This window comes from Parasteatoda tepidariorum, chromosome 7 (assembly GCF_043381705.1).
Source record: "Parasteatoda tepidariorum isolate YZ-2023 chromosome 7, CAS_Ptep_4.0, whole genome shotgun sequence".
NCBI classification, from domain to species: domain Eukaryota; kingdom Metazoa; phylum Arthropoda; class Arachnida; order Araneae; family Theridiidae; genus Parasteatoda; species Parasteatoda tepidariorum.
The window spans coordinates 9615656-9627947 of NC_092210.1; the positions used below are offsets into that span (position 1 = coordinate 9615656).

Genomic DNA, 12292 nt, shown 5'->3' on the forward strand with positions numbered 1-12292 from the left:
CATATTAACTGTGTTCTAAATTGTTCGAAAAAGGATATTTTGAACAAAATAGCATCAAATCTATTACAGTTATTGCTAGTTGTGTTTTAAATTGCACCCACTTTTTTCCTACAAAATGACAAATAAATTGAATGACAAACATTCTATGACAAATAAATTGAAATTTTTCGCAAAAATCTAAATATACTCCTAAAAACAACACTATACATTTGTTGCATAAAAACAAAATTAATAACAGTCGACAACTGTGTATTCAGATAAACAAATCTATTTAACGTGTATTTTTTTAAAAAATTTGTAATGTTGTTAAGTTGTTTATACCAGCATTAAAAAACTTAATCTTTATCTATGGGTAAACATGAATGTAAATCACAAACTTTTACTGTTTTGCTTTCGATGTCTTCTATTGTCACATTTCAAAAGATCCCCAAGAAATATAGAACCCCAAAGTTTTGGCACGATGTCATCTCGTCTTTTGTGTTTGCTTCAAAATTATATTAAATCAGAACAAGTCAACGTGAAACTAGTCTGTTTTAAAAAACACATAGAATTGTATTATAAAAGCCTATAATTATAGATTAAGTGATTTATAAAATTGCCGTGCTAATCAATTACCCTCCGAAAAATCATCGTATTCAAACTTATTTATTTCCATACCCCTATTCTTTTAGAATAAAAAACGGTCCCCTGTTAAAGGAAAGTGTATTCACGCCAGGAACAATTATTAGTTCTGCCCCAACAGCAGCGATCCCTGAGAAACAGGAGTAAACTTGTATTCACGAAATGTTGTTCCCTCTTTTCGATTTTTTTACATTAGTTTATTTTTTTTAGTCATCGTTGCACGTCACTTCATATTGGTCCTTAACAAATAAATGACACAAACTGTTTTTTTTTTTTAAATTGAAACAATAAATAGATAATGATTAGTACTTGATTCAAAACTTCATTTGCTTCAAAAATATACAGATTGGAATTAACATTCGGCGTGTTTCAAGCGCTCAAAGACATGCATCCATTTTCAAGATTTGTCAGATGTCAATAAGAAAAAACAAAAAGTAACTTGAAATATAAAACATAAAGTTGTCAACGAGAAGAAAGGTGAGAAACAAAGCATAAAAAACCGCAGTAGCTGAGAGAGAAAAACGATGAAAAGCAGAGCAAGAAAATCACAATGACCGAGTTGTGCAAGTCAGGGTAAAATGCATTTTCACGTGCTATGGCGAAGTGATGAGTAACTAATGTCGTTAACGAAGGAATCAGCAGTCATATGAAATTAACAAGATTCCAGGGCATCAAGATGAGCTGATGTGACTGGGGTAAAAATAATTTTGGTTTCTGTCTAAATTGAATTTATGCTTAAGATTACAACAATGTGCAGCAATTCATGATTTTTTGAATTCTTGATAACGGACATATCATCTTGCTTCAAAGCGCGTTTAGGTCCAATGGGAAAAAAATCATTCGCCAATACTTTCTGCCAAACACAATGTTATTCGCCAAATTTACGATTTTATTGCATTTGGCGAGGTGGAGAAGGGTTTGCGCTGCCCTGAATATCTTAAACTGTTCCTTCTGAATGATAAATGGTAAGCCATTTTTTTTTTCATTTTAAACATAGCTATTAATTAAACTTCACAGACCAAAATCACTATTTCCTTTGAATAATCACTCTTATTAAGTAAAATGTATTTCAATATCTCAAAACTTTTCTTGTCTAATCGAAAACTAAACTTTTCCATTTACACTTAGCTTTTAATTTTACTACGACCCGATTTCCTTTAGAAAGTGTATTTTAGTATCTCATACTTTTTCTCCCAAATTTAAAATTAAACTCTTCTATAATCACACAGCTCTTTATTGAACCAAAAATCGCCGTTTTTTTCCTACTGATGCTACCACATAAGATCATTTATAACAGATACATTGTCGAGTAAATTATTCACAGTTATTTCAGCTGGTGGCAGCTCTAAATATAAAATCGTGATGACTTACTTAACGAACGAAATATGTATTTCGTTAAAAGTAAACAATCGTGATGGGAGAGAATCCAGTTTCGATATGGAAGGTGCCATCGATTTACCGTGGGAAACCATATATTTACAAAGCACTCCGAGAGACACATTTAGGACGACGAGTCAGAACATGAAATATAGTGTGTTTCTGGGGCCATTCCATCTTTCGCTAATTGTTCTATACTAATTATCAAGTGAAGAGTTTTTTTTTCTCTCCATTGTCTTAGAAGTAAAGAGGTTGGTAAGAAGAACTTTATTCCCAGTAAAACAATTAAGAATACCTTTCTTTTAAAGAGTGAGATAAATTTTTGTTTACTCATTAAAAGATTTTTTTTTTTTAACTTCAGAGTCGATAAAAATAATAAATAACTGTAAATGTTTGGAATAATATAAATCGTTGATATAAATAAGATGTAAAGTTTACTCCTACAATTATTTTTAGAAGAAATTATGAGTATATAAAAATAGCTCTCATGCTTTGGATAATGATATAAAGCTTAGTTTTAAAATGTTCAATGATAAAAAAGTTATTAAGTTCGCATAATGCTCAGCTACAAAACTTAACATTACTTTCATCTTTGATACAAATTTAAGATGAATACCGACAGATATTATGTTTTTTAGATACCCAAAAAGATATAGAAAAGCTCATTGATGATCACTAATACGTCAAAAGTGATGTAAATTTTGCATGTACACAAATAGCAATTTTTTTTATAAACGTCCTTGAATGGCCAACTCGGTTTTAAGTTTATGACTGCTAATGATCAACGCCGTAGCCTTGTAATATTTAACCTAATTCAGAAGACAAGGTAACTCCTGGATTAAGTATTGGGAGAAATTTTCTTCCGTGGAGGACTTTTTGATGGAACTAACACGCATTTGCGTCACATGAAAAGGAAAACCAAGAAAAACTTCACCGATCAGTGATGGTAAGGGGACTTGAACACATCATCCGTCTATAACTGACGATATTCTACGTCATCAGTGTGATAGGTGCATGCCGGGTGCGGAAGTCGTATCGACCAGGCATCGTTAGGATTCGAACCCGGGTCACTTCATTGAAAGACAAACGCCCTATTCCCTTAGCCCCCACGTCTAATGACAATTGCTTCATGTTTTCATCATCATCTTTTTAACTGTGCATATAGTTTTATTTAATTTTATTTCTATTGACTTTGTATTTTTATATCTACAGCACAATTAACATTACGACCTATATTACCCTGAAACATAGTGGTTTATCAAACACATTGTTATCTCACTATATTTAATGTGTAATCTTTATGGGCATAGAATTTCTGCCTAGTATGGTTCGAAATTCCATTCCCATCATAAATATAGCACAGTTAGTTAGCGCTAAATCACAGGTTGTAGCTTTAAAGTTTTAGTAGCCATGGAAGTGCATATTGTATGAGTATGTATATTTAATCCGCTTAAACAACTAACAAAATTAATAAAGAGTCACAAAAAAATATCCTTTCCTTTTTCGCAATGCACTCTTTATTCCATCGCCGAAACACTATTCTAGAATAGAATATCCGAGAAAATCCTTGTTTACAAAGTACCCGTTAATCACCAAAAATAAGCAAATTCATATGCGCGTTAACTCCCTTCGAAACATTCTAACAGGTGTGTGTATGTGTTAGCTTCAGTTTCATCACTTCCGCAAGTGGGGGTGAGAGCGTTACAACCAAATCATAAATAACAACACAACTCAAGATAAAAACACATTTGCTTATTTGTTTGTAAAATTTTTGCGCTGGACGAGGGACAACGATTAAGGCCAGCACCGTCATTGCGATGTGACGCAACGGTTTTGAAGAATTCATTATTCAGCGCTATTGTTTCGTAACGAAATCGCTTGCCCGGTGTTGATCTCTGTTGAAGAAAAATAAAAGATTGAATATGGTTAAGAGAAGACGACGTTATGCAAAATCGTTATAAAGAAGGGTGTAACCTTTTTTCGATTTGTCAGAATTTAATTTCTCTTGTTCTTTTAAAGAATTGAAAAAAAATTAATTTTTTTTTTCACTCCGGATTAGGAATTAAAATCTAAATAATGTTTGTTCGGATCCCATGGGAAAATGAAATATTTGGGTGTGACGTTTTGTAACGTTACAAAAATATTTTTGATGTGACATATTTTTGTCACGTGAATAAACCACTTATTTTAATTTGCTAAATTATTTTCACATTTAGTTTCCTTTTTTTTAAAAATCAAATATTCACTTTCATTGTTTATACTGTTAGAAATTTCTCGGTTAAAAAATGGTTAAATAACAATTTATTAAATTGTTATTTTACCATATTAAAACAAAACAGTCAAATAACCATAAAAAACCGTAAAAAAAATATTCTTTACCATAAATTTTACGGTTATTCGAATGAACAGACTGCTGCTGGTTATTTTGCAATGATTTTAGAATGAACATTCTAACAGCGTAGCGCAAAAGTATCTACTAACGAAAGGGGGGAACGCAAAGAAACGCATATTTTCCAACATGAAATTTCATATAGAAAAGTTTTTCTTATTACACTCATTGCCAAAAACATTAGCGCTCCTCAAAAAGTTGTCCGAATGAAACGAAATTCACATCTGCAAGTACAATGTAAATACAATCGATAACAGTCAAGTACAATCGATATATGTAGATTAAAAAATCAAAGATTATCATTCCTCGCAGAAAAAAAAATGCTAGTGAAGGGAGATTTTAGCACCCTCAAGGCAAATGGCATCTGCATTACGATTTTACATACAGCTTTTAATGAAATTATTTTTAATCATTAAGAGCAATCCATGCATATGTTGCGGTGAATATGTATATACTTCGTGAATATGTATATACTTCATTGCATATGTATATACTTCGTATATATATGTTACCGTGAATGACCGACATCAAAAGAATGTCGACTTTTACCAGTGAATGTCAACAATTACAGTGTCGCTTTGTTGAATGTTCGGAATATTTGTTACATCGGATTTAATATTAATTTATTCGTTGATATGATTATATTTATTCGACATTTTAATATCTGCTGAGGATAGATAAGAAGAAACATCAGTGTTCGGAGTACTGGTTAAATGCATACTGGGCAGTGGCACTTGACAATAAAAAAATTAAAAAAACAATGATGTAGGGAATACCGGGCAGTGGCACTTAACTAGACCAAGTATACATTTCGGGCATTTACCATAGCGACTATGTGATTGTCAACATTCACCGGTGGAATTTAACAACCGCCAATATCGGTCCATCACAGTAACACATACATTAAAATCAGTGCGTAGTAAAACAAAAGATTCTAGATTTTGAATCGAATTTAAAAATTAAGAAAAGTATAAACTTACTTGACCACCATAGAAGAGTGGACTAACATTCCTCTTTTGCACATTCTCTGATTTTCGCAAAAATGTCGTCCACTGTCCACCTCTCACGACCAAAGTATCGACCCATGCCTTCACTGTACCTTGCTCATCAACAACCTAAAAATAAAATTTAAAAAATTCTTAAAATATTGCGAAGATCTACGAGCAACATATTCCAAAGCAATGTTTGTTTTTAATCCCTTATATATATTTAATGTCAAATTCAAAAATATAGCAATGATAGCCCATATTTTATCTATATACGATATGACTTGGATTTTTACGTAGCACATAGCTAGAATGCGGCTATCCATAACTATAAACGATATTGTGTCAATAATGATGCGGTCATAAGATTGAACTGTGTTAGAAACTATATCTAACTCAAAAACATACAATTGTTTAATATATTAAATTCCAATTTCTGGCCGAGTTTGAAAATTATAAGTTAATATTAAAGGGAGTTGCGGGGTGAGTTGTATGCGTAGCTATGAAGCCGGAGAAATTTATCCGTTTTTTAGCTATTATTCGCTCTTTCCCAAAGAAAAATAGTTACTTTTATATATAGAACACTTTATTCACGTTAAAATATTGAAAAAGATATTTGAAAAGATAATATAAAATAAAATAAATATTAAAAAAAATGACAATTAACCCTTGACAGCTATCGAACCTTGAACCCCCAGGTCTACCATAACAAGAGATAAATGAGGTAAAAAATAAAAAAAAAAGAAACATTATAGCACTTGACATGAACCATAAGATGTATAATATTAGTATATTTCTATAAATATTCGATGTACCTTCTCTATAATGCAAAAAAACAAATATTAATGATTTTGAAGAAGAAAAAAAGCATTTTATTAACAAAGTATCAAACAAAAACTGCAGAAATATAAATAGTCGATATTATTAAGAAGAACAAATGTTAATAATTTTGAAAAAATGCATTTTATTAACCAAGTATCAAACAAACACTGAATGAATATGAATACTCGATATTATTAAGAAGGACAAACATTAATATTTTTTTTTAAATGCATGTTATTGACCAAGTATAAAACAAAAACTACTTTAATATTTAATATCACCTTAAAAATTACATTTGCAGAAATTATTTATTAAAAATGCATTTACCAATATCATAAAATGGTTATAAAATATACATAATGACATCATAAAATTGGAAACTTTATTTTATGACAGATTCTTCCCACTTCAAAACAACACTTGAAATGTGCTTTTAACACTTAGTAATGTTTTTTTTAACGTCCATTAAACTGGATTATACATTGCTTTTGCTCTTCCGAACTACAATTTTTATGATTTGCTACTCGTAAAAATGTAAACTGAAAAAACTAAACTGAAACCATACAAAAAAAAACAGATTCAATCCTTCGTCGGATTGAACGAACTGGGTACTGGGCGTTGCAACTTTTCTAACACAGCAGGAATGAAATATCTTTGAAATTTGAATTTAAGCAACAGTGACACTTTAATTTTAATTCCTTTGTCCCATTTCTTGGAAGACAAGGCAGATAACCGAGATTCGGTCTCTTAAACCGCCCACTCAGAGCCCCTATTTTTTCACATCCTTTGGTTGTCCTCCCCGATTCATTATGCAAATAACACTATCAAACACAGCGGGCGTAAGTGTTTTTCCCTTTCATTAAAATACTCAACCGATAACTTGCCTCCAAAAAAGGGCTGTAGTTTTTTTTTCAAATACAGCTGTAGAGAGCTTTTGAAAAGATCTTTATTTTTTTAAAAAAGAACAGTTTGAAAAATAGTAATTCTTTAAGGTGGAAAAAATGCTGTTTCAAAAAATCAATATTCTTTATAGAAGAACAAATACTGTGATTCAAAAGAATCAATATTCTTTATAGAAGAACAAATAAAAAAATCAGTATTCTTTATGGAAGAACAAATACTGTGATTCAAAAAAATCAATATTCTTTATAGAAGAACAAATACTGTGTTTAAAAAAATCAATATTCTTTATGGAAGAACAAATGCTGTGTTTCGAAAAAGCAATATTCTTTATAGAAGAACAAATACTGTGTTTCAAAAAATCAATATTGTTATTAAAAAATCACTATTATTATTATTCAAAATCAATATGGAAGAACAAATACTGTGCATCAAAAACTGGTATTCTTTATAAAAATGAAAATAAATGCTATATTTCAAAAAATCGGTACTTTTAATGAGAACGAATATTGTGTTTCAAAAATTTCTTTTAAAGAAGAGCAAATATTAAGCTTCAAAAATTCATAATTCTTTAAAAAAGAACAAATAGTGTTTTTCCAAAAAATCGACATTCTTTAAGGAAAAACAAACTCGAAAATTCGATTATATTTCGAAAATTCGATATTCTTAATGGAAGAACAAATACTGTGTTCAAATAAATCGTTTTTCGTTTTCATATATTGACAGTTCATTGATATCGAACAAATTTGCTGAAATTCCAGTGTAGTGCTCCGTTAAACCATATTGGTTCAGTTAAACACCTTATTAAGGCTGCAGTCTATAAGCACCTTATTACGGTATATGTTTGAAAATATTTTCCTCAGATGATCTGCTCAAATTTTTTAGAAATGGAAATAAATTTGCTCCATCGACGCTTATGTACCTGGATTAGGTCTTTCCATAGTGAATAATGAATATTTCACTATCCACTTTAGTGGGTAATGTAAAAAAAATTTCAAAAATTAATGGAATGATTTTTTTTTCTTTTTAATATCTGCACATTTTACCCAATAATCTAAGTTCCCTAAGTGGATTGATGTTTTATGTCTATTTTTATATTTTTTATAAACTGTATTCAAAATTATTGAAATTTTATCAAAAGTATCGCTTTTTTTAGAAGAAAATACTGAAATCAGTTTAAGAGAAATTGGTGATAGTTATAACAATTTGATTTGAAACTATTTAACCATAATTTTAAATCATTAAGCAATTATTTGAAACTATAAAGCTATTACTTAAATCATTTCAACAATCTGGCAATTCCCGGTCAAATCTTTATAAACTATTTAATTTTTAATCCAATATACAACTACTTATTCAATCTGATAATTTCAAAATATTCCTTATACGTGTTTTTATGAATAATTTCATTTTTAAACATGGATTTTTCAAATGTAAAGAGGACAACTGCGCAGTATACAAGTCAACCCAATTACAAATTAAGTTTAATTTAAAAAGATTTAATTGCTTGATTTTTCAATTACATTCGGGCAGCAAACATTCTTAAAAGACACCTTTCTCTTGTTTTCGTGACAAGCTGAAAGAAAGTTGAGGGTGTCTATGCCTTCTTGGAACTATTGATGTCATCTTTTGAATTCTTAAAAAGAAGAACTTTTTGGACCATAAAGGAAAACTTTCGAAAGTCGATATAATCGGCCTCCATTTTGAATAATATTGAATAAAATTTAAGGAAATGTCTCCATGTGTTAATTTTTCGCGAGCAAAAAGTACGCTTCGATCCACCAACGCAATCCATCTCGGGTTTTTGATTCTTTTTATTGAAAGAAGAAATTGCGAAGACCTTTGGCTTTTTTTCTGAAAGGAAAAACAGATGGTATTTTAATTAGATGAAAAAGCAATTTTTTTTCTGTTGTGAGTATTAGAAAGACGTAAAAGGTTAATAGAAAAAAAAAAAAAAATCTGGGAAATGCGACTTGCGGAAATAAATATTATGATTGGAAATGGTAACTGATGATTTTAGTTGAAGAACTTCCAACTTTAGATTACACGAAAACAGCATATATATATATACACTAAAAGGACAACAACAAAAAAACGAAGAAGATTTAGAAAAACAATAAGTTTTATTTACTGCGAATAAGCTGCAAGTAAATAGAACTGATACAATAAGTTCAAAAGTAGAGAAAACATGGAAAAACTTACAGAACAATGAAAAAAGGGAAAAGGAGAAATTTCAGGATTTTTTTTTCTTTTCTTTCCTTTTTTTTGGGAAATTTATTATTTTTGTCATTATAATTTTTCTTTTTCCCTTTTTTCAGTGTTCTGTAATTCAATACAAAACACTGAAAAAAGGGAAAAAGAAAAATTATAATGAAAAAAATAATAAATATCCGGAAGAAAATATCCGGAAAAAAGCATAAAAAAATGAAAATCTGGAAATATATATATATATATATATCCTCTTGGCATTATATATCCACCTAACATTAATTTGAATTCCTATGTTGAAGAGTTTCTTCTCAAAATCTTGTTGTTAAGTCGAATTTCTTTCGGAAAAAGAAATTGAATTTTTTCGGAAAAGTACCAATGTACGAATATTGTAAACCAATTCCTTTCTATTTAATGCAAAACTATTTTTGTCTTACTTTTAAAAATAAAATTATTATTGTTGTATTAGGATTTATGTAGTCAACTATCATTACACGCGCATTTATTAGTAGTTATTCTTATATTTCATGTCTCTGCTTATTAGAGTAATATTTTATAGAATATATTTCTCTACTTTTTAGAAAATATTTAGTTTTGAACTTGTTAGTTCGAAAACTCGTTATCTCAATACTTTTATTATTATTATTTTTTTTTATCGTACCTTCAACTTGGAGGTATCGAGAGTATGTAATCTTAACCGTAAAAGAGGGGAGATTTATTAACGCACGCTGTGTTTAACAAAAACATTCTGATTTTCTTATATAAACATATATATGTAAGAAAAAATGGTAGTCTTCAAATAAATTATGGGAACGAGGATATTACTATAAATTTTTAAATAGCTCGATTTCCATGAATCTTTAGAAATTTCCTATCTCGTAGTAAGCAGTAGCATTTATAATAATTATCCAGAAGCATTGTGAAGTAGGAATCGTATGGATCCAACAGGAGATAAATAAACTCAATTGAGGGCTGTAGTGGTGTAAGTTGAAATCATTTATTTGCGCTCTCTTATATCATATTAAAAACTAGCATTTTTTTTTTAAAAACAGTAATTTTAAACTTCGTATGAAATTGTTTGCAATTTTCTGAAAATGTACGAATGCATTAATTAATTTTATTGATTAAACCCTTATTAATAAAAATATTGAAACAATATTGAAAAACATTACATTAGTTAATATTACATTACAGCATATTATGGCAAGATGTTCATTATTGATTACAAGAAGTTCGTGTCAATTTTTAACCCTTAATGCAGTTCAAGATTAAACATTAATTAACATTTAAACCAGTTTAAAAAGATCTTGCAGCAACTAAAAACGCAAACGAATTTCATATCCACATCTTATGCCAGTGTCGCTCAAAAATTCGTAAGTCACGATTATTCACAGCTACTGAAAAATTTCTCTAACATATATGTTTTATTCCACCCCATCATGAGAATCTTTTTAACCAAAGCCACACCTTTTTCAAGTTCTCAAAAAATTAGCCAGAAACGGTCTTCTTTTAATCAGTTGCGCCATTTTCTTTTTTCTTACCTTGAAAAATTCCATATTGCGATTCCGCAGACGAGAATCAAATCTAAACTGAAATGTATAATTTAAACCCAAAACTAGTTTTTTTTTTCCATTAATTTCAGACGATTACTGAAATTCGCAGCTTTAGTTATACTTCATCGGAGCCTTTTGTAATCAGAATCGTTTTCAATAAGAAGTCCATCTTTGCGGTAAACAAGTCGAAAACTAAATTGTGATTTTGGTACCGCATTTAAATTTTAAGAGGTGTCTTGTATTCTCAACCTTAACTCGTTTAAGCTGGGAAAAGATTTTCAAACGAATTTCAGGAGTCAGTTTAGCTGCTGGTCTTTTTATGTTCGTTAAAAACATAGGTTCATTCACTTTAGCAGGATGTGCTGATTTTTGTCATTTTATGCCTATAGTTACGCCTCTCAGTTGGTACACCCACTAAATTCTTGGGGCAGATAGGAATTATTTTATTCTAATTGTAGTTTTAAATTACTAGATATAAAATGATTATAGCAATCCTGCTTCCTAAATTTATTTTATTTAAGTATTTTTTATTTATTATTGTTATGGAGAGACGTAAATAAAGAGCTACAACTGCTACTATCATTACTGAAAACAGATTAGCTACCATTGGTTATTCGGTGTATTTTTTTTCAACCAAAAAGCAAATCTAAAAAAAAACAATTACATATCCTCATTAAACTATTAAAATAAGTAGCATAGAGTTCTAAAATATTTCAAACTTTTAAAATAAGTTGCATTAAGTATTAAAAAACCGATATTAAATGAATATTGTTGGATATATCGTTAATGAAATTAGACATAAATCGTTAATCAAACCCACACAAATCTTATTACCGCAGCTGAATTAATGAACCTTTTTCATTATCTTAGCAACAGTAATAAAATAGTATAAGATGAAACCAACTAGCAATTTATTAATCAAAAACTGCCATATGAAGATGAGTTTTAAAAACATTTCATTACTAACAATAAAACTAAAATATGAATATCCAACACCTTTTTTTTATGATGACAGCATAGAAGGTCGAGAGAAAATTTGCTTTTTTTTCTTACTGTTACGCCTAGTATATTACGTTGGACAACGCTGTAGATATTCATCTTCAAGGGCAAGTTAGATGATACATCCTTGGGGAAAACTTTTTTCGTAAATTTTATTTCGAAAAGATGACTTTCCAAATTGTGACTGATGAATCACAAAGTGAATTACGTATATTTTTAAAAAAAAAGTACTTCGATTGCAGTTGGTAACTATTTTTAATATCTATCATTTATTAAAAAAAAAAACAATATTATTGTTATAAGCTACAATGATATTCGTCAAAGTATGGAAAAATATTGAATATAGTATTTAAATATAATATTTATTACTTTGCGGCGTTATTCACACTATTCATTCTTATTCCCTAAGACTTAATTACATGTTTTGATATCAATTA

At 29.5% G+C, this 12292-nt stretch overlaps 1 protein-coding gene across 2 annotated transcripts in view; it reads right to left on the reverse strand.

Moving 5' to 3' along the window:
- LOC107436282 (histone-lysine N-methyltransferase MECOM) overlaps positions 1 to 12292 on the reverse strand; it is a 237929-nt gene that overhangs the window by 127314 nt on the left and 98323 nt on the right. For both annotated transcript variants that reach the window (XM_016047922.3, XM_016047923.3), the window contains exon 3: positions 5368 to 5502. In XM_016047922.3, coding sequence (XP_015903408.3) covers positions 5368 to 5502 — 135 coding nt within the window. The remainder of the gene's footprint in view (positions 1 to 5367; positions 5503 to 12292) is intronic.